The sequence below is a fragment of the Jaculus jaculus genome, chromosome 3 (assembly GCF_020740685.1).
Source record: "Jaculus jaculus isolate mJacJac1 chromosome 3, mJacJac1.mat.Y.cur, whole genome shotgun sequence".
Classification (NCBI taxonomy): Eukaryota; Metazoa; Chordata; class Mammalia; order Rodentia; family Dipodidae; genus Jaculus; species Jaculus jaculus.
Window position 1 is genome coordinate 34,821,342 of NC_059104.1, and position 24,170 is coordinate 34,845,511.

At 38.4% G+C, this 24,170-nt stretch overlaps 1 protein-coding gene across 1 annotated transcript in view; it reads right to left on the minus strand.

The window, feature by feature from the left end:
* The window catches only part of Uchl3 (ubiquitin C-terminal hydrolase L3), a 40,354-nt gene extending 16,914 nt beyond the window's left edge, over nucleotides 1-23,440 (minus strand). Inside the window, exons 1-4 of the mRNA XM_004651028.3 lie at nucleotides 23,312-23,440; nucleotides 16,183-16,339; nucleotides 15,795-15,880; nucleotides 14,061-14,108 (exon numbers count right to left, since the gene is read on the minus strand). Of these exons, the coding sequence (XP_004651085.2) occupies nucleotides 14,061-14,108; nucleotides 15,795-15,880; nucleotides 16,183-16,339; nucleotides 23,312-23,386 (366 nt within the window). The 5' untranslated portion in view covers nucleotides 23,387-23,440. The remainder of the gene's footprint in view (nucleotides 1-14,060; nucleotides 14,109-15,794; nucleotides 15,881-16,182; nucleotides 16,340-23,311) is intronic.
* Nucleotides 23,441-24,170: the final 730 nt, after the last annotated feature.

Consider the following 24,170-nt stretch of genomic DNA (forward strand, 5'->3'; position numbering starts at 1 on the left):
GTATAAGGCAACATGAAAGTAAGTAACAATAGTGCAAACTAAAATATGAATTTTAAGTCAGGGGTAGTGGCACATGCTTATAATTATAGTGCTTGGGAGGCTGGGGCAAGGAAATCAGAAGTTCAAGGACAGCTAGGCCCTATCCAAAAAAAAAAGAAAAAATTAAAGGTCAAAAGTTTAAACCTCCTACACAAGTCTTTCCCTGTGTTTACTTTCATTAGTCTGAGAGACTAAACAAAAGTACAACTATTCAACTGCTCAAAAATTATTCTACTAAAAACAAAAGTAAATAAAAGCAAATTTCAGCAAGTCCTCTGCCCTCCCCCCACCCCCGCCAATCAACAAATAACTAAATAACTGCAAAAAAAAGAAGCTACAGATTGGATCATTTGCTGATATTAGAATGTATTTTTAATTCCCCAATTTAGAATGCTCATTATTCATCTAAAAGAATGAAAGGTGATATGATAAATCAGTAAGAGAGAAGTTAATTAAATACTGAATATGAATTTCACATCATAAAAATAGTTTGAGTGTATATTTGTATTGACCAATTAATCACCCTCCAAATCCTATCAGGCAGGCTGTATGATTATATCCATCCCACACCCAAGCTAACTGAGATCAAAAGACCTAGTAAGTGATAGAATCTGGGATAAAACTCAAGAAATGTAGCTCCAGGACATATATTCTTAAGTACTATTCTGTGAATATACTTAAGAAATTATAAGAAATGAAAAAAAAAGAAATTATAAGAAATGCAATTAGTATAAAGCAACAAACAATATTACATAAAAGCATAAAACTAGAAACTCTAAACTTTATGACATATTCATGTGTAATTATAATTTATAAATTCAAAAACTTATTCATTATTTGGAATTAAATGAGTTGTTCCATGGTTGGAACATGCAAAATTGGACTGAACTCTGTTTCTATATGTCACTGTGTCAAACAGTACAAAGCATAGTAGATAAGCAACAAGTACCAAATGGATGAATGAATAAAAATGACAATGAATGCTGTCATCCAATGAGAAGAGAGAAAGAGAGAGAGAGAGCGAGAGAAAATGTTTGTTCATACTCAGCACAAATGGAAAACTATTTGATGACCACTCTGGTGTATGGCAGAAACAAATGCTTAAGGAAAAGTGTTAACTTCTTTATAATTTGAATACAGCTTTAAGAGGGCAAATAAAGTGGAAAAAAGAAAGTTTAACAGCAACTTAATTATTTTAAATGTTAAAATGTATATATAAGTAGACTTCATCTGGCTTCAAAAGTCATGATGATGTACAGGAAAGTTGGGTTTCTTATAAATGCATGGCACACACCGAAGCTTTCAGATACTGCATTTCCATGGAAATTTGTAGCCACAGTCACTGCCTTTAATACTCTAAATAAAACATCAGAAAGACAAGAGCTGTAGTTGTTTAATTCTACAGTTTTTTTTCAATCTATGAGACTGGACTTCCTTCATCTCCAACATTAAAGATAATTGGCAGTATTGTAAGAACAAGTGTACTTTATAATAGTGTGCTAAAATTTTATCCTATAAAAGAGAAATCATACAATTTGTGGGAAGCCTGTATCAGTACACAAGGAGAAAATCTTCACCTTCTACTTGGAAAAGATCTTGAGAAATTGGATAGGCAGGGAGATTGGATCAAGATTAAACCCATACCTGAGCCTCCTCAAGGAGTAAGACAGCTTAGATGAAGCACCCACACCATGAAGGGTTCAGATTGAGGACAGGGCATGTAAAGTGAGCCCAGAGCACGGTAGGAGACCAGTCATGCTCGGAAATGTGAAAATAATGCAGGAGTAGATGGCAAAGAACTCAGAAGCACACAGCATTTGTTGAAGCAAGTCAACTATATGAGCTCAAAAAGCTGATAGGTAAGGAAGGTCACACACACTCACTGTACAGCTCATGGAACTGAAACGTGATCACGGATGGGCAGCAGTACTCAACAAGCAGGTGTCCTTTCATCCACAGGGCATGGAGCTGAAAGATGGATGTTCACCAAGGCACGGGCACAAGTCAAGCGAGACTGCAAAGCATAGAGGTATGCTTGCAATCTTACTAGGAGGGAAAAAGCTAATGGTGGAGTGAGCCAAGAGAAAAGCACTTTACAGCCGGAAGACGTTTAAGGATAAACAACAGAGGACTGCCTCACTGAAGAAGAGATGGAAGATTGACTACACTTACAACAGAATGGAGACCCAAAGATGGCAGGCGTAAGAAGGGTCGCCAGCGACGAAGACGGAGAGATGGACTGGTAGCCTTTGCAGGGCCTACATGGTTACGTTTGACCCAGGGCAGGGATGCATGGTGACACAATGATGAGGCCTTCGTTCTGCAGTGGCTAGAATGAGGCTGTGGTGAGGATGGCGAGGAGGACTACACAATTGAAAGAGAGAATAGTTCACTTAGACCACGTTACTGGGTGACCATTTATCCTTACAAGCAACGTATGGTCATACTTGTGTTCATAGGGTCTAGTACTTTACGAATCATAATCCAGTAAGAGATCACATAGGAACATTGGTTAAAATGGGTAAAGTGGAATTATATAACCAAGTGTGAAGTTATAGGCCACAATTCCTCTAAGTGTACATTAGAAATATTTACATATCCTCATTTTCATCGCACAGACTCACGGAACTAAATATTTAGCTTTAGCAGCCACTAAAATAAAATTATCACATAAAATTGCTTTTAAAAATGTAACGCACACACACACAAAACCCATGTAACAGACAAAACACACAAAGAATGCAAAGTAGAAAGAACACCTTATTACATTAGGCATTGGTAAAAAGAATTCCTTAGAGAGCATAAATTTGAAGGAGAGGGCAAAAAACACTTTAAAGTATAAACAAAGAAAAAATTAATTCCTGGAAAGATGATGAATTGAATCAATTATCTTCATACTCAGGCTGACAAATTACCTGGAAAACAGTGTGGTGTGTTATCATTTTAATAAACAGTAACATTAGCTAAAATGTGTCCCACTTATTTTATGCCAAGTACTCCTTTAAGCACTTTAAATATATCAATTCATTGAATTTCCCAGTAACCCCCAGAGCAGTTAGAATTATATTCACATTTTACAAATCATAGGAATTGGATCACAAATGGGTCAAGTGACAAAACCCGGGTCATTAGGTTTGGCAAGCAAGCACCTTAAACCCTGAGCCATCTCTCCAGCCTCCAAAACAATTTTCAAGCTTTTGTTTTAATTATTTCAAATTTACAGTTACAAAAACAAAACTGGTAAAGGAAATACTCAGATTTGCCTATGATATTGTATCCCAATTTGTTTTACTGTAAAATCCTGGACTATATTCTCACCTCTCTCTACATAATTTCTACTCCTAAAACTTATTTGAGGATTAATTTTTATATATTATGGTCTTTTCACCCCTAAATAAAATTGTATTTTTGTATCCATTGAGAACTGAGTCCAAGAACTCTAGGGTGTCAAAACTGCGGATATTCAAGTCTCTTTTTACAAATGTATTTTTTTAGCTAAGAATTACATTTCATTCCGGTGTATTTTTAACCAATATTTGTTTTCCTCCCCACCCCATCCTCCTTCACCCTCGTGCCTTCCCCTACTGTAGTCTCCTTTCTGTTTTTACAGTTTTTGTTGTTGTTGTTGTTGTTGTTGCTGTTGTTGAAGCAGGGTCTCACTCTAGCCCAGTCTGGCCTAGAACTTACTACGTAGCCCAGGCTAGCCTTGAACTCATGAGCTCCTCCTACCTCAGGCTCCTGAGTGCTGGGATTAAAGGTGTGCGCCACCACGCCCAGCAATATTAGTTTTGAAAGTCTGTATGAAGCTGAGCGTGGTGGCGCACACCTTTAATCCCAGCACTCAGGAGGCAGAGGTAGGAGAGATCACCATGAGTTCAAGGACGCCCGGAGACTACATAGTGAATTCCAGGTCAGTTTGGACCAGAGTGAAACCCTCCCTCAAAAAACAAAAAACAAACAAAAAAAGGCTAATGTTTTGATCCATGACTGGTTGAGCCTATAAATGCAGGTAAGATGTATATGAAACCCAACTGTAGGAAAGACTCTAGGAACTCTCTCATAGTAACAGCAGAGCACTTGTCACCCCATGTTTTTACATGACTTTTATCTCATCCATACCTTAAAATATTTTATTATTTGTTTATTTGAGGCTGGAGGGAGGGAGAGAATGGGCACACCAGGGCCTCCAGCCACTGTAAACAAACTCCAGATGCATGCACCTCCTTGTGCATCTGGCTCACATGGGTATTGGGGAATCAAACCTGGGTTCTTAGGCTTCGCAGGCAAGCGCCTTAACAGCTAATTCATCTCTCCAGCCTTCCTTCCTCATTTTTTAATAAAACACTTTCCATGTAAAGAATCATTCTCTCTGTGAACAGACAGCTTTACTTTCTTTTTTCTGGCCCCTAAAGCTGTTGCCGCCTTTTCTTGCCCTACTGCTTTGGCTAGGGTCTCTGTTACAATAATGAATCATACTGACTTCTGCCTTTATTTTTAGTTCCTCTTCCTACTTTCTTTGGGCTTAATTTGCTCTTCTTTTGCTACCATAAGATATATATTTTTAAGAGATATCAAATTTAATCACTGACATGAATACTTTCTTATTTATATGCATATAATGCTATAGTTTATCTCTAATTGTGCCTTTTTCTTTTCTACAATGAGCATTTTGCTACTATATATTTCCCTCTAACCTCTGCTTTGAGCTGTATTCTATAGATTTTAGTATATTTTCTATTTTCAATCAATTAAAAAAAATTTCTTCAATTTCTATTGTGAATTCTTCTTGGATCTAAGAGTTGTTTAAAAAAATAATTCCTAAATATTTGGAGATATTTTTCATAATTTTTTTTGCTTTTCTATTATATACGAGTATAACCCAACTCCATTTTCAGAAAACATACTTGCCAGGGCCTCTTGCCACTACACACACACTCCACTCACATGCACCTTTGTGCATCTGGCTTTATGTGGTATTGAGGAACTGAACGTAGGCCATCAGTGTTACAAGCAAGCATGTTTTACTCTTAAGCTAAATCCCCAACCCAGAAAACATTCTTTATATGATTTAAATTTTGGAAAAATATGTTAAGGTTTATTTCTTGAACCTGAGTATGTTCTATCTGGGTGAACATCTCATGCACTTGAAAAAGATGGATAACCACCTATTTTTAAATAAGTGCTATGTAAAAATCAAAAGGGTAAAGTTACTAGACAATATTGCTCAGGTCATCTATGACCTTGCTAACTTTTTTATCTACTTTTCTGTGGGTCAGGTGTTGAAATTCCCGTTCATAAATATGGGTTTGTGAATCTATGTCTTCAGTTCTGTCATGTTTCCCTCGTGTACATAAACACCCTAAGTTTTAGTTGTTATGTGTACGCTACGTTCTCTCGGGGAGGTTGATCTCTTTAAGTACTTTTTAAAATTGATTGTGAAATCTACTGTATGAACACACTGCATAATAGTCATATTCTCAGTGCATTATACTCTTATGTTCCCTCTCCCCTGCCTCCTAAGCAGTGTTTTTTATTTGGGATAGTATTGCTTGCTCTCAAGACTACACCTAATATTAACATTAATATTAATATAGTTACTTCTAGTTTCTTTTGATTAATGTTGGTAGTGCATATCTTTTCCCTAAAATCTTCCTTTTACTTAAAGTGACTTTCTTACAAACAGCATATAATTAAGCCATTTTTCAAAGTAGGATGTTAATCCTCCAATTTGCATGTTTACATTTAGATAATTTACATTTTACTAATTCCATGTAATTTTCCCCCTATGATTGAATGAAAACCTACATTGTCAGTTCTGTTTTCCTCACTTATTCTTTGTCTGTCTGTATTATTTTATGATTTGTTTCTCTCTTCATGAGGACCCAGGCTACATGATGTTACATGGTGTTTTTCAGCTTGAGGACTGAAATAAAATGAAAAAAATCTCCAAAATATTTGCCTCAAGTCTTGGTGAAGTAAAAAAATAGGGTATGAAAAGTAAAGTAACACAAAAGTTTTAACAAGTTTCAAAATATAAAATTACTTTCAAATTATTTGAAAAAACTGGACTAAAAGACTAAACTACATTATATGTATTAGAGTTGCACTTCCTGTTTTGGGGCACTTAAATTTTATATAACAACTAAGTTCTTCCTAATAGCTTCAGTGAAGAAAATAAGAAACATCTCTAGAGGAGGGTTATAAATGAGGGTAAGTTCTTTAAGTTATGTGTTAGAATCATTTTGGGATTCATGCAGTTTCCTTTTAATTCCAATAATAAAATAATTACACTTTAGGGGGAAATGCACTGGCTGATCCAAGTCAATAGATTCTAATAGAATTGCTTACACACACACCCCTGAAGTTGGTTCTGTTTCCACAGGCTCTACATGTGCTGGTTCAACCAAAAATAAAAGTGCCCCCCCCCCAATAATTATACTTGTACCAAGTATTTTTTGTCATTATTTCCTGACTACTAATACCTACTAGGTATTAGTGTTCTATTAAGGACTATCAGTAACTCACAGATGATTTCAAGTACCCAAGAGGATATGTAGGGTATGTGCAAATACTAAACCATTTACCCAAAGGATCTATACAAAATGAGTAATGAATAGAAGTTACATCAGCATTTTATACAAGGTATTTGTTAATTATGAAGGAAGGTTCCTAGAATCGTCTTCTGGGCTGGAGAGATGGCTCACTGGTAAAGGCCCTTGCCTAGAATCAATCTGCTACTAGGATAGACACACAACTGTGAGCTGTATCTTTAATATCTGTGACTATATGCTTGAAATCTGAAGTTGCCTATTGCTTACCCAGTGGTTAACTGCACCTTCTTTTGTAGGTCAATAATGCTAACTATAAAAGATTATGCATTCCATCGTAGATAAGATTTTATTTCATATTTAAGTTCACCTCATAAATTTATTGAAGATCTTTGAGTTGTCACTTAGCAGCAACTGTATTATTTTCCTCTATCAAGCAAGCAATATAAAAATAGAATCTAACACTGGAAATGACGATGTTTAAAGCTGTCCTAGTGAAAAAGGGTTTTGAAGACACAACTGCAGTCTTCTCACATCTGTGATGAACGCCTCCTCGCCCAGTGACTGGCACAGCACATACTCACACTACTTGTTTTTTATGACCAAACAGAAGACAAACAGCTCTACGTTATGTAATAAAAGCCTTAAAAATGGTCATTCTTAAAGGCTTAGGAGATGCATCGATGGTTAAAGGCACTTGCCTACAAAGCCTGCCGGCCTGGGTTGGATTTGCCAGCATTCACAAAATGGCACGTGTCGAGTTCATTTGCAACAATAACAGAACCTGACATAGTCTCTCTTTTCTTGTTTCATAAATAAATAAAAATACTTTTAAAAATGTTTATCCAGCTAGGCACTTGGGAAGTAGGGGTAGGAGGATCACTGTGAGTTCGAGGCCACCCTGAGACTACAGAATGAATTCCAGGTCAACCTGGGCTACAGTGAACCCTGAACTCGAAAAACTGAAAACAAACAAACAAACAAAGAAAACGGGGATTAAATACTATAGCTAAATGCTCAAAGTATTGCTTCCTTGCTTTATTTTGAAAGATAAATAAAAGCATAGTGCTTTCATTGGTTTTAAAAAATTACTACCTCAGGGTCTGGAGAGATGGCTTAGTGGTTAAGGCGTTTGCCTGCAAAGCCAAGGGATGCCGGTTCAACCCTACAAGACCTACGTAAGCCAGATACACAAGGGGCGCATGTATCTGGAGTTCATTTGCAGTGGCTGGAGGCCATGGCGTGCCCCTTTCTCTCTCTAAAATAAATATTTAAAAAAATTACTACTATAAATTTGTATTTTACTATTTGCGTAAAAAGTTAAATCATTGGGACACTACTATACACCTCTTGGCTGGCTTCAAGGTTAACAGGGGCAAATTACAAGTCACTTTTTTTACAGGTCCACATGTAGTACATGTGATGCGTGTTTAGTATATGAATGCGTGTATGCTGCTGAATGTGGGCTAGAGTGTACTCATGCCAGAGCAGGGCATTAGGAGTTTCCTCCATTGCTCAGTCACATACTCCTGTTGAGACAGTCTCTCAGAACCTGGAGCTGCCCTTATGAGCCCCAGTGACTCTCAGGTCTCTACTTCCCACAGGCCTGGGAATGTGGCATACATGGCCACCCCAGTGGTTCACATGGGTTAAGGGACACTAACTGTCTAAAAGTCTCAGGCCCTAGGGCGTACAGGTCACTGCTTGTATCAGCTGAACCTCTCCCCAGCCCCAGATGTTACTTTTCAGACAAATCTCCATGAGGTCCAAGTAAATAAAGAACATTTTTGAACTTTTCTTTCTGGATTGCATATTTTTTCTTTTCTACCTTTTTTGTTTTTTGTTTTTGTTTTTGTTTTTGAGATAGGGCCCTTCTCTAGCCCAGGCTGATACGGAATTCACTATATAGACTCAGGATAGCCTTGAACTCACAGAGATCCTCCTACCTCTGACTCCTTTAAGTGCTGGGATTAAAGGCGTGCGCCACCATGCCTAGCTGCACAGTTTTTCTATTATACCACAGGTACTTGTTTACAATGTAAAAATGCTTGTCACTAGCATCAACTTTTCTGAAAAGAGAAAACAACATTAGATCTTTTATTCTACTACATAATTTTGCAAAACCTGGACTTTATCAATTTGGAACTACCTGTCCATCTATTACTCTGATTCTGCAAGGACTTAGTTTAAATGGATACATCTATTTCTTTTTTTTTTTTTAATTACTTTTATTTACTTATGACAAAGAGACAGAGAAACAAAGAGAGAATGGGCACACCAGGGCTTCTAGCGCCTGCAAACGAACTCCAGACACTATTTGCATCCAGCAGATGTGGCTTCTGGGGATGTCAAACCTGAGTCCTTAGGCTTCACAATCAAGTGCTTTTACCACTAAGCCATCTCTCCAGCCCTCTATTTCTTTTTAAATTGTTTAGCTAAATAAGTATGCTTATACCCAATTACGGTCATCTAAAAATCAGTAATTATCTTTGTATTAAAATATTTAACTGGATTTAATAAGGGCCAGACTAACATAACATCCATGTAGAGCAACACCTTAGTTGATGGAAAACTTCGTTTAATATAATCTCACTAATTTTTCTAAGACAGCACTTCAAAAACAAATCTGAAATCACTAAAGAGAGATGGCACGCAAGAGCAACCATGAAGGCGTCAATCACCATTTCTCAGTCTACTTCCTCTCCCCACCAAGATATAAGTCGTCACAGTGGACAGACACAAGGCGTGAACCTTCAGCAGGATAGTTAGTCTATGGGGCCTTTTCTGAAAGTGCTTGCTGGCTGGCCCAGCACGGTGGCACTCGCCTGTACTCAGCACTCAGGTGGACTGGGGTATGCAGTAAGGCTAATATCTTAGCTCATGTTCTGACCAAGCCTTGGGACCAGTAGCTAAACTTGGCTGCACATCTGTAAAAAGGGAATAATAATAATACCTGTAACTCCAATGCTGCCATAGAAACTGAACAGCACATGATCTGAACCACTTCCTCAGCACTATTAAAGATAAGCAAGTCTAGCCAGCAACTCTAGTTCTCACTATATACAACAGAGATGTAATAGGGAGGGGTGTGCGTGGAGATCAAACAATAAAGGGACTCTTCCACTGAAACTTCACTTACACTCCAAGCTTTCAGGTTAGTTGATAAACAACAGCACACCTTTCAGTATCAGTTGATGAAGCACAAATGACAGTCCTCACTTGTGGATCAGCCAGTGTTGGAGGCACCAGTGGTGGGACGGGGAAAACCTCGTATTTCACCAGTACTCTGAACAGCAGCCACAACCAATCTTCTGAAAAGACTGCTGCATCCTGGTGGCTCAATGTACCGATTTCTCGTTCAGTCCACAAATCAGCCTGCACTACGACGCTACGACACCACGACCTGGCCTGCTCCCTTCCCATCGGTGTGTTCTGTGTGTGTACATGTCAGGGACGACTGACTGCATCAGTCACAGCAGACACTCTACTCCAGTCACTGAATCCTTTTCCTGTCTACTTCTTTTACCATCTATGACACCCAGACTTATAGTTGTCCACCACCATTCTCCTTGTATGGAAGCCTCAAAGATCTAACTACTACCTAAACACAAAAGACCACAGACACCTGCTCTGAACTTTAGACTCCTACACAAATGACCCCATGAAATTGACATTTTTATAGATCAACAACAATGAACAGAATGGACTATATATCCCACTGCCAATTAAACAGTTCCTTGATTTGAACTCAGTTCATAGAATCACCCTGATAAACACTAAGCACGCTATCTCTGGCAGTTCCACATTGGCTGCAAAGCCCACGTTCCTCTGATCCAGTCTGCATTTTCATCTGCCATTCAGTCATTTTTCTCAATGCCTAGCAAACTCAAATGACCACCTATATTTACTGAATGACCACTAAATGTCAGACACTATTCTGAAATAGCTTATAAGATTAACTCACTGATCTTCATAGCAATCTCCTAAGGTAGACTGAATTACCTTTATATTACACTAAAGAAAAGTACCCTGCCCTGTCTAAGCTAGTAACTAGGCGTGTCCATATAAAAACCTACAACCTTACCTTCAAATTAGTTATTTCTTATTGAAGCCTACACATGGACAGCACTGTGCTGGGGAATGCAAAGTAAGCATGCCAAGACCCATGCTCTCACAGAACTTACACTCCCAGTAAGTGAGAAGAATGAAGAAATGAAGAAAAACCTTATGATACACTAATAGAGTCAGGAAGAAAATAGGAATTTATGATAGAAAGAAAGGTAGGAGGATTTGCATAAGTGATGAAAGAGGCCCTCCCTGAAGAGTGACCTTTAAGGTAGGACCTGAAGATGGGATGGTGTTAACTCTGCAAAGAGGAGAGGTACACTTAAAAGGCTACTGGGTGTACTGCATCAAAAAGCCCAAAGATAGTGTTACCGGCTGAACTGTGTTCAGCCAAAATTTGCAAATCTAAGTCCTCCTCTCCAATGTGCTTATTTGGGGTAGGTTATAGGATGGATCTAATCTGACCAAACTAGAACCCTTATACGGAAAGGAAGGGACACCAGACATATTCATTCATTCTCATTCTCTCTCTCTCTCCTCTGCATATGCACAGAGGTTATTATAGTGAGGAAAAGGTGCCTTACTACAAGCCAGCCCTCCTGATACATTCATCCCTTCCAGTTTGGCCTTCTACTCTTCATAACTGTGGTATTTGTGATGGTATCCCAAGCAGACAAATGCAGGTGAAAAAAAACTACATGTTTATATTATAGGAATTTACAGAAACAGTTTGCTGGAACATAATGAATAATGGAGATAATACAAAGACTCTTAAACCCATGAAAGGTTGATGATTCTGAAATGAGATTATGAGAAAGAACCGTTCTGGTAGAGGCTTAAGAATGGTTGATGAAAGGGCATGAAAAGATACAGCATGTTGTTGTTGTGTTTTTTCCTGTGATTGGAAGTCACTAACATAATTACTATAGATTAGTATAGTCAGTCCATCTTTTAATGTACAAAATTACCCTGGCACAACAAAGAAGTCACCTCTTTTTAAAGTTAGTTGGGTTCTAGTAAGAAGCAATGATGGGAATGAAGAGATGGCTTAGCAGTTAAGGCACTTGCCTGAAAAACCTCAGGACCTAGGTTTGATTCCCCAGTGCCCATGTAAGCCAGATGCACAAGGTGGGGCATGTATTGGGAGTCTGTACTGTTTTAAGGCCCTAGTGGGCCCATTCTCTCTTTTCCTCTCTCTCTTTCTGCCTCTTTTTCCCTGTTTCTCAAGTAATAAATAAATATTACAAGCAAGTTTAAAGAAGAAGAAGCAATGATGAAGCCAGGTATGGTGGCACATGCCTTTAATCCCAGCACTTGGGAGACAGAGGTAGGAGGATCACTGTTAAGTTAGAGGCCAGCCTGAGACTACAGTGAACTCCAGGTCAGCCTGGGTTAAAATGAGACCCTGCCTTGGGGGAAAGAAAAAAAATAATCAAAAAGCAAACCAAAAATGATAGGTATGTTTTATTTACCTAGGAAATTCAAAAAAATAAAAAACAAAATTTGGTCTCTTTTTGAATTTTTTTTTTTTTTTTTTTTTGTGGAGGGTTTCAAGTAGAGTCTCACTCTAGCCCAGGCTGACCTGAAATTCCCTCTATATCCTCAGGGTAGCCTCGAACTCATGGCAATCCTCCTACCTCTGCCTCCCAAGTGTTGGAATTAAAGGCATGCACCATCATGCCTGGCTCTTTTTGAATTTTTTAATACCACCACCTATAGTTCTGACCTAATCATGGTAAATTTGAGGGTTTGTCATGTCCCTGTGCATAAGGAACAGTGCTGAATATTGTGGAGCATGCCCAACTGAATCAGACTGCAATCCTGAGCCTAGAAGCCAGCTAGGGAAATGCATTTCCACACCTCACCAGCTAAAGTGCTATCCAGCTGAGGAGGCATCATCCTATGAGCCCTTACACTGAGCCTCACCATCACTGACTTCAACACTGCAACCCAGGCTTCCGTGCACGTGCTCATGTGCAAAGTGAGCAAAAGAGTAAAGCCAAATAGTCAACACCTTGAAACAGTAGCCAAGGCAGCCAAGTATGATTTAATTATAAGGACACTTAATGCTTTAATCCCTTAATTGTGCTACCAAAAACACTGAAAGTTATATAATTTAACATAAGAAAAAATAAAGTATCAAAGTACTTTATCCTTAAAAAGATTTTTCAAGACAGTATATTCAAAATCAATTAAAAAAAAATTACATGGCCTCCAGACATGAAGTGACTGGTACAGCCATGACGTCACTGTGGTTGTCATTACCCTGAAGGAGAAGCACAACTCTGACAGAGACCATCAACATGTTGACATAGAGGATGACAAAAAGAATGCACCATCAAAACAGAAGGACTCCTTAGAAAGAGGAGGGTGCTCAGTGGATTAGAGGTGGGAGAAGGAGACAAAAATAGTAATAGGGTAGGAATTAGATCAAGTTATAGTATATTCATGTATTAAAATTCTCAATAATATGTTTTTAAAAATTATGTAGCTTTGCAAGTATTTTTAGAGCTCATAGGCAATATCACCTCATATTACAAAATGTATAATTTTTTCTTGTTTTCATTGGATTGTCATACATATACGCATATAATGTATTTTGATCACATTCCCCCATTACTCGCTCTTGTCCTCACCCCGCTGCTTCTCCCTCCTGCTTGTTCCCTTCCTCTTCCAAAAATAATCCCCAGGCTAAAAAGTGTGACTTCAAGTCTCACATGGAAAAAAAAGAAAAAAGAAAAAGTATACAATTCTCTGGTGGTAACACTTAAATGCGATGTAAACACACCAACCAACTTTAATTAACTTTAATAATTTTGATCAAAATCCTTTCTGACAAAGTTCCTAGAGAGTGGTAAAAATTGGAAAACTTTTGGAAAACGTTGATAAAAAGAAGGAACAGGAGGAGGGCATAACAGAAATCAATACAATGAAGAAAAAAAAAAAAGAAGAGGAGGCTAGAAGAGGAACCAGCAAGTCTGGCTAATGGCGTGACGAAGACTGTCATTCTTCCCCAGAGAAGATTCACCAAGCACAAAGGATGATGCAGGGTTTGTCCAAAGCTAGGCACGAGTGATGCTTAAATATCCCACAGGCTACCGAATGGCCCAGATATTTTTCCCAGAATACATGGAAGTCAAAAGGAGTCTGACAGGGAAGAAGTTGACCACCTGCTAGCCAGAGCCAACACCTCACCACCTGCAACCTGTCCAGGGATCAGGAGACCAGGAGCAGTGCCACAGTAACACATCAACCACTTATCACAATACTCCTTATGCTACAGCTATATGACTGCTTTTACTCAAGCAATTTCTAAAGCCAAGTAATTTTCTACAGGTACAAGTCCTGTATTACTGTGGCTACATTTACGCATGGCAATGAAAATTCTGGGAAAACAAAATGGAATACCTCAGTCTGACCTTCGTGGGCACTGGTCTCATGAGTAACTCGAATAGCCTGTAATAAGAATACCAGGTATTTGTAAAGAAGAAAAATAACTAGAAACAATAGTACAATTAAAATTTAACAACTAAAATTTTGTAATGAAATGAGAAATTAAGAAAGGATTTACATGTGGTTTAATACTATTTATTTTAGGCAAGTGCCTTAGCCACTGAGCCATCTCTCAGGCCAACACTACATATTTCAGAATGCTATCTGGTAACCAATGTTTTGAACTGCTGTACTTTCTGACCCACAAACCTGTGGACTTAGGAAAATGACTTTCTCCTTGGTTGTAATGTCCACAATGGAATTAGGGGGTCATTTAGCTTAAATGTTAGAGGCAGCCCAACACTTTATTCACCTGAGACTAGAATAAAGTGAGCATCTCATGGACAAAGGGAAGCTTAGCTCATGTTTCTCCAAGGCCCATGCTCTCCTGCAGCCCTGGCTGGGTTCACACTAGGTCATGCATTTTCAGTAGGCAATTTAAACATGTGGTGCAAAAAGCATGCATTTGTCAGAAGCTAGAGAATTTAGTTAACCTGAGCTTTTAAAAAAGACTCTTAGAATACCCACTATTAGCAAGATGCAGAGAAATGGGCACAATAATAAATTAGGGGTGAAAATGTAACCTTTATGAACAACAATTTGGTAATAAGTATAAAAGCTTTAAAAACATGCAAACTGATCCTGCAATTTCTATTCTAGGAGTTTACGTATTTATATAGAGTTATAGGTAACTATACATAATTAAGGATATTTCTAAAGATTTAGCTACAGTAATGTACCTTGCAGTATTTTTTTAAATAAGGAAAAGAAGGGAAAACTATTAAACTTCTAACAATATTTTACTGGTTAAATGACATTATTTAAAGGAAAACTATGCAGCCATTAAAATGATAATGTCAAACATATACTTACTGGTGTTAATACGTTTGTGATAAGTTAAGTGAAAAAAGCAAGTTATAAAACAGTATTACAGTATGATCAAAATTTTTTTAAATGTATATATGCATATATGTTCCCTACAAAAATATTAATGGTACTTTTGACTGGTGGAACTACTAGTGAATTCATAATGTTTATGTTACTTTTATATAAAATAGAAATGTTTATGAAACTCCAGGTTCTTAAATTTTAAACCATCCAAAGCTATTTCAGAATACTAACCATCATAATAACAACTGTCCACTTAAGTTGTTCTGAATTTACAATCTATTAAATGTTACTAAAAGACAAAAAGCATTCAAAGAACTATCCATTTCAAAAATATGGAGTGTATGGAACAATTTAAGGACAGTTTCATGAAGTGACATGTCATCTGAATGGACCACAGGGCCTGGCTATCACACTGAGAAGTAGTACAGTGCAGTCCAACGTTTTCTTCAGCCTTTTTCCAGAGTCCCAATGAAAGACACACTGGATATTGCCATGTAGGCATTTATACAGCAAGAGAATGGTAAGGAATAGTCACTCACAAATGCCCTGATTGATATGCTCACTAAGGTCTGGACATAAAAGTGGCAATTTATCAACATTTAATGATTCCACATAGTTACCTGAGAAGTACCAGAGGCCTTTCTTAATGGGTATGATAAAGTCCGTACTTTCTCAAAAACAATGGTTTCAAGACAAACCACCTACACTCCTATAAACCTCTGCCCACTCATGAGGTCAAGACATAAACAAGGTACCGACGTCATAGTTCTCCAGGTATCTGGCTCGTTCTTCAGGGCTCATTGACACAGACTCCTCCAGGAACTTTTTCAAGGTGGATCCAGATTCTGAGGATATTTTAAAAAGACAAAATATTTTAAGTTTGAAATCACACAGACTATCAATAAAAATAAAGAAGTATACTATTCTTCAGGTAAAGTCTTTGAACTGCTAAAGTTTAAGCCTGGGATAGACAATCATGTGTTCATTTGCTGAGCCTGTTTATCAACAAGATAAAAGAATGAGAGGATTAAAATTTCTTCTATAGTATTACATTCCCTTACAAATGGAAACAAAGATCTAGAGCACCCCCTACTGTTCAATGACAGTGACATTCTCTGAAGGGGAGGCAGCCTAAAGCTCAACTCACCAAAATGCATCTTGTCTTGATTATTGGCGATGGCGTGGATCAGGCCAATCGTCCCACAGGCATTGCTGATTGTTTGCTTCATGAAATACACTGATGATGTAACATCTTGGCCCTGAGATTTTATTTTTTCTTCCTCTTCTGTTCTGAAGACTTCATACTATTAAAAGAAAAGGCCAATTATTTACATGTAAGAAACTCATTTAAAAAACCACTCAATGCCTTAATGGTTAAGATGCTTTCCTGCAAAGCCTACGAATGCATGTTCGAATCCCCAGGACCCATGTAAGACAGATGCATAAGGTGGCACATGAGTATAGAGTTTGTTTGCAGCAGCTGGAGGCCCTGGCATGCCCACTCATTCTTTCAAAATAAAAATAAATTTAAAAAAATTAAAAAGCTTCCAGGCATGGTGGCACATGCCTTTTATCCCAGCACTTGGGAGGCAGTGGTAGGAGGATCGCTGTGAGTTCGAGGCCACCCTGAGATTACCGAGTGAATTCCAGGTCAGCCTTGGGCTAGAGTGAGACCCTACCTTGAAAAACCAAAATCAACAAATAAATAGCCACTCAAGTGGTTTGTATAGGAAAAGGTATAAAATGACGAAACTTACTTTAAAACAAGCAATGAGTTAAAGTAAAATAACCTTATTTTCTACTAGACTGACAAATGATTTAAAAAAAAAGACTAGAAATACCCCATGCCAATAAGGGTTTGTGTGGAAGGCATTCTCACACACCGCTAGTGACTTTACTGATTTTGACACAGGACTCATTATGCTGCCCAAGCTGTTCCGCAACACTTGAGCTCAAGCAGTCACCTTGCCTCAGTTTTTCCAATAGCTGGGAATTCATGCACGATCCGTAGCACAGCATCCAGCTCTGCAGTTTTGATTAGACGTATACATTTGTAAAACCATAGTACAGGGCATACAGCAATATGTACTAACATTTTCACTGTCCAAACCCTCCAACAAGCAATTACCTTTGCAGGTGTTTTGACTATGATACAATCTTAACGATGTACATACAATTCGGGATGCGGTGTAGCTCTGTGGTAAAGTATGCACACACACACACATATACATATAGCTCTAAGAACATAAAGCTAGTTATATTCTAAATAACCACCAAAACACTTGGTTACTATGTACATCTTAGTTGATAATACACTATACGGCAAATAAATTTGCATGTTCCCGCTTACAAATCTGCCCATAATTAAAATACAGTCGTAAGTCACTTTGTTAATGTGATCTCCATTTATATTTTAAAACATTTAATTCACTTATACATTGAAAATCTGCAAAAAGGGCTAGACAGATGGCTCAAAGATTAAGGTGCTTGCTTGCAAACCATAAGGTTCGATTCCACAGTACCCATGTAAAAAGGTGGTGCATGTGTCTGGAATTTGTTTGCAGTGGCTAGAGGCCCTGGCACACCCATTCTATCTGCCTTTTTCTTTTTCTCTCTCTTATAAACAAATAAATAAAATAGTTTTTTGAAAGTCTGAAAAAAAAAAAAAAACAGGCATGCTGGTATATGCCTTTGATCCCAGCACTGGGGAGACAGAGGTAGGAGGACTGCCATGAGTTCAAGGCCACCCTGAGACTACACAGTGAATTCCAGGTCAGTGTGGGCTAGAGGGAGACCCTAACTCAAAAAACAACAACAAAAAAGTCTGAAAACAATGTAAAAAAGGTTATGTTTATACAAAAATATTACTGAAAGTCTTTTAATTTCTAAATTTTGATATTTTTGTATTATTCATCATTGACAAAAAGATATTGACAATCATACTATATTAATGAAATTCACACTATACTTACAAATATACAATATTCACAGGTAAGATTCACCATTACAACTGGTTATGAAAGCAACCTGATAATAAATATCTAGAGTAGGTTCACTTAGACCTTGTCCTAGCTGAACTACTAACTGCTGTGCTAGTTCCACAAACTCCTTAATGTGTCTGTGCCCTGGTTTCCTCGTTGAGAATGGGGCTCACAAAGTGGAGGGTAAGACCTTGAGGGGTATAAACAGTGCTGCTCTGCTGCCCGCACTTCTGCAGCTCCAAGGCTCCAACGGAGATAAAGGACAGCTGGCCAACCTCACCCACTCACTGCCGCCTGCACTAAGAAAACTGTGATGTATAAGTTGTTTATAACCACCTTCAAGACAAAGCTGAATAGCTAAATAGAAACTCTGATGCATACAAAACCAAGAATATTTACTATGTGGCCCTTTAAATGAAAAATTTAGTTGATCCCTGCAATGACATACATGATGTCTATAGAAGACCCAGAAATCACCAGGCATGGCAGAGCACATCTTTAATCCCTGCACTTGGGAGGCACAGGTAGAAGGCTTGCTGTAAGTTCAAGGCCAGGTCAGCCTGTGCTAAAGCAAGGCCCTACTTCAGGTGAGGTGGTGTGTGTGTGTGGGGGGGGGGGTTACAGACAACAACAACAACAGCACCTCTTTCTAGACAGAGCTGGGGAAATAGCTCAGTAAGTTAGTAAAGAGATTATCTTGCAAGCATAAGAACCTGAGTTCAATTCCCAGAAAAATGAACGTGACGGATGTATGGAAAGTGCTTGCAATCCCAGTATTGGGGAGATGGAGACAGGTGGATCCCTATGCTCTCTGACCAGCCAGTCTAGCCTACTTTGTGAGTTCCGGACCACGAAAGAATCTAAAGAAGGCAGATCAAATCCAATTTATTTTTTCTCATAAAGGGGAGGTGATTGGAGAGACAGCTTAGCAGTTAAGGAACTTGACTGCTATGGTGGTGATTCAGGTGTCCCCCAGAAACTTAGGTGTTCTGAATGCTAGGCACCCAGCTGATGGAGGTTTGGGAATTAACACCTCCTGGAGGCGGTGTATTGTTGGGGACAGGCTTATGGGTATTATAGTCAGTTTCCCCTTGCCAGTTTTGGCACACTCTCCTGTTGCTGTTGTCCACATGATGTTGGCCAGGGGGGGATGTCCACCCTCTGCTCATGCCATCGTTTTCCCCTGCCATGATGGAGTTTCCCCACGAGTCTGTAAGCCAAAATAAACCCTTTTATCCACAAGCTTCTCTTGTTTGGGTGATTTCTGCCAGCAATGCAAACCTGACTACAACATCTTGCAAAGCCAAAGGACCCAAATTTGATCCTCCAGAAGCCCACATAAGCCAAATGCACAAAGTGGTGAATGTGTCTGGAGTTCATTTTCAGTGGCTGGAGGACCTGGTGCCCATTCTCTGTCTCTCTCAGAAATTAATTAATTAACTAAAATTTAAAAAAAGAAAGTCACTATTTCAGAAATTTTCAATTCAAACAAAAGCTCATTTTGCACCTTCATCACATCAGCTCCCCCCCCCCCTTTCTCTGTTTTGGTTTATTGAGTTAGGGTATTGCTCTAGCCCTGGTTGACCTGAAATTCACTATGTAGTCTCAGGATGATCTTGAATTCACTGAGATCCTTCAAACCTCTGCCTCTCGAGTGTTGGAATTAAAGGCGTGCACCACCATACCCAAACTTGGATCAGCTCTTTAAAAAAAAAAAAAGTGTTTTATTTATTTATTTGAGAAAGAAAGAGAAAGTACAAGGGAAGGAGGGAGGGAGGAAGAGAGAGAGAGAGATTGATAGGGTGCACCAGGGCCTCCTGCCACTGCAAATGAACTCCAGATGCATTTGCTACCTTATGCATGCTGAGAATCAAACCCAGACCATCAGGCTTTGCAAGCAAATGTTTTAACCACTGAGCCATCTCCCCAGCCTAGATCAGTTCATTTTGATCTCCTATCTCATTGTCTTAGAGAACCTCGGGCTGGAGGGATGGCTTAGCAGTTAAGGCATTAGCCTGCAAAACCAAAGGACCCAGGTTCGATTCCCTAGGACCCACGTTAGCCAGATGCACAAGGGGGCGCACACATCTGGAGGTCATTCTCACTAGTTGGAGGCCCTGGTGTGTCCATTCTCTATCTCTTTCCTTCTTTCTCTGTCAAATAAATAAAGAAAACTAAAATACCCTTTAAAAAAAAAGGAAAGAAAAAGAAAACCTCAACTATACATCATGCCTGGTGGCACATGTCTACAATCCTAGCACTTGGAATCTTCCATGACAACACATTAAGAACACCAATGTAATCCCAACATTTGGGAGGCTGAGGCAAGGAAAAATTGGGAGACCAGCCTGGGATACATACCAAAACCCTAATTAAAAAAACAAATCTTAAAGAAGCAAAAACACACACACACATTTTAAAAAGCCTAAGAAAGCGATTTTTTTACCGTCAATTCTTTATTACATGTAGAGTCTGGGGATTTAGATACCTATTGACTTATTTTAGTAATGGAAGGAGGGAGGGAGGGAGAGAGGGACAAACTTAAAATTTTGTCTTAACTCTTCTACAAATTTCAGATTAATCACAACCTCATCACTAAAAGTATGACTCTGATCTAATACTAATTACTAAGTAATTTCTATCAATATTGCATATGTAAAGAAAATAATTCCTTTTATTAAATAATTTGTTTTGTGGAACAGAAAAAAGAAATATTGCTGAGCATAGTGGTGCGCACCTTTAATCCCAGCACTTGGGAGGCAGAGGCAGGAGGATCACCGTGAGTTTGAGGCTACCCTGAGACTACATAGTGAATTCCCAGTCAGCCTGGGCTACAACGAAACCCTACCTTGGAAAAAAATAAATAAATGAAAATAAAATGGGCTGGAGATATGGCTTAGTAGTTAAGGTGCTTGCCTGTGATGCCTAAGAACACATGTTCAAATTTCCAGGTCCCACATACCCAGACACAAAATGATGCAAGTGTGCAATGTTGTACATGAACACAAGGTGGCACACATATCTAGAATTTCATTCACAACAGCTAAGAAGCCCTGGCATGTCCATTCTCTCCCAACCTCTCTCTCTTAAAAAAAAATAATATAAAAAATAAAATATTCAATGCTATGTACTCTCAATTGAGACTAATTTATGTTGCAATAAAAATTGCCCAGGATGGGCTGGAGAGATGGCTTAGTGGTTAAGCGCTTGCCTGTGAAGCCTAAGGACGCTGGTTCGAGGCTCGATTCCCCAGGACCCATGTTAGCCAGATGCACAAAGGGGCGGACGCGTCTGGAGTTCATCTGCAGTTGCTGGAAGCCCTGGCACACCCATTCTCTCTCTCGGCCTCTTTCTCTCTCTGTCATTCTCAAATAAATAAAGATGAACAAAATAATTTTTAAAAAACTACCCAGGAATTTCTTTTGTTTTTAATTTTAAAAAAATTTATTTGAGAGAAAGAAAGACTGAAACAGACAAACAGAGGCTATCGGCACACCAAGGCATCCAGCCTCTGCAAACAAACTCCAAATGCGTGGGCCATTTACTGAATCTGGCTTTATGGGGGTATTCAGGATTACATGAGCCAATAATTATACATCAAATCACCATCTCATTTCTCCCACGTCTTCAGAAGCACATACTTTTACTTCTCCATTTTTCAGAGCTACTAAGTTCATCCTGCTGTTTCTGTGTTTACAAGTAAAACTCAGAAGGAGCTAAGACTCTAAAGCTGTTTGAAAGTGTACTGAAAATTCTAACTCCACCACCTCACACATGTACAAAGAGAGAAGAAGGGCTGGAGGGATGGCTTAGCACTTAAAGCACTCGCCTGCAAAGCCAAAGGAACTAGGTCCAATTCCCCCAGGACCCACATAAGGCAAATGCCCAAGGTGGCACATGCATCTGGAGTTCACTTGCAGAGGCTGGAGGCCCTAGCATGCCCATTTTCTCTATCTCTCTTTTTCTCTCAAGGAAATAACTAAATAAGATAAAAATAAATAAAAAATATTTAAAAAAAAAAAACAGAGAATAAGAGAGAGAAATAGAGAAAAATATAACCTAGAAGGACAGAAATACAGACTTGGATTTCAAAGCAGAGATCTAAAAAAGTTTTTTTTTTTTAAAAAAGATTATTTATTTATTAGAGACAGAGAAGGGGTTGGGAAAGAGAGAGAGAAAGAGAGAGAGGGTGAGAGAATAGGCATGCCAGGGCCTCCAGCCACTGCAAATAAACTCCAGATATATGCACCACCATGGGCATCTGGCTTATGTGGGACCTAGAGAATCAAACCTGGATCCTTAAGCTTCTCAGGCATGCGCCTTAACCACTAAGCCATCTCTCCAGCCCCTAAATAATTATTTTTTAAAAATTCTAATATACTGTCAATTAAACTATATTTAAGCTTAATGATGCCAAATTGAGTTTATTTTGGAAATAATGTAACTAATGCCATCAATTTCCCCTATGTCCTTAAAATAAGCAAAATATCTGTTTTCAGAAATATACTGAAAAAAGTTAATATATCTACTTTATGTGAAAACTTAAATATTGAATATCCTTTATTCATATATTTTCTAACACAGATTTAAGATGGTTCTGTTATTTAAAATTTCTATAGTATATACATCAAAATGTGATTAAATACATCAATCACAATTGAGATAAACTGATGATATTTTATAAAAGAAGAAAACTGATGCTAAAGAACATTGTTCAGTTTTATTGTAAACCTATAAATAAAAATTTAAATGTCATTTCTTTTGTTATTTTTTTGGTTTTTTGAGGCAGGGTCTCACTGTAGCCCAGGCTGACGTGGAATTCACTCTGTACTCTCAGGCTAACCTTGAGCTCAGAGTGATCCTACAACCTCAGCCTCTCAAGTGCTGGGATTAAAGGCATGTACCACCCATGCCTGGCTAGATGTCATTTTTTTTAATTAAAAAAAAAAAAAGACTTTATTATATTTTATTTTGGGGGGGTGGGGAAAGGCAGATAGAAAGAGAGAAAGAGAGAATGGGCATGCCAGGGCCTTTAGCCACTGCAAATGAACTCCAGATGCATGTGCCACATTGTACATCTGGCTTACGTGGGTCCTGTTAAGCGCCTTAACTGCTAAGCCACCTCTCCAGCCCTAAATGTCATTTTTGTAATGGGACATTCTTAAAATTTCCTCAACTCTTAGATTACCTGATCTATGTAATAAAGGCATCACATGTTTTTAAAGATAGTATTTTTAACTTAACAACAAAAAGCTGTGCTTCTCAGAAACTTAATAGCATACTTTTTACAATTACCTTTTCTGTAATAGGGAAGAGAAGTAACACTGCACACACTGGTCTTGGTACCATACTAAGAAGTTCAGGATCCATTCCATATACATCAACAAACTGCCAGTTAGGATGCAGACCTAATTGTTTGAGAAACTAGAAGAAAAAACAAAGCAATGAAATGTTAAGTGGTGTTAACAGGTAAATGATTACAAGTGTGTACCATATGTCTGATGCATAAAAACAACTGTGACACAAAGATTTCTGAGGTTCAGTAAGAATGCAGGAAAGCAGCATATACCAAGGCATCAGGCTTTACGTCATAAATATATACACTCTCTACTCATCAAGCATACCATAACAAATCTGGGATGGGGAAGAATGCCATAAAGCAAGCTTGCTGTGAATAGGGTAGAAAGATTTATTTATATCCCATAAGAAACATTTAAAGCTTATAAGAAACAAATCCTGTTTTTAAAATCTTTCTTTGGGATTGAATGTATACGCCAGGACTTATCAAATGCATACAAATTAGTTTGACTGACATGTTAAAAACTCCTATGCAGGCTGGAAAGACAGCTCAGAGGTTAAGGCGCTTGCTTGCAAAGCCAAAGATGTTTGATTCCCCAGTACCCATGTAAAGCCAGATGTACAGACTGGTGCATACTTCTGGAGTTTGTTTGCAAGGGGCCAGAGGCCTTGGTATGCCAATTCTCTATCTGCCAATCTCTCTCTCTCATAAATAAAATATTTTTTAAAACTTATACACATTCTTAGTGCATCAAAGTCCTAATAAATAATAAATAATTTTAGTTAAAAAACCCCAACAGTTTATCCTTTTTACCAGAAATGCTTGAGCTTGGGCTGGAAGAGTGGCTTAGGGGTT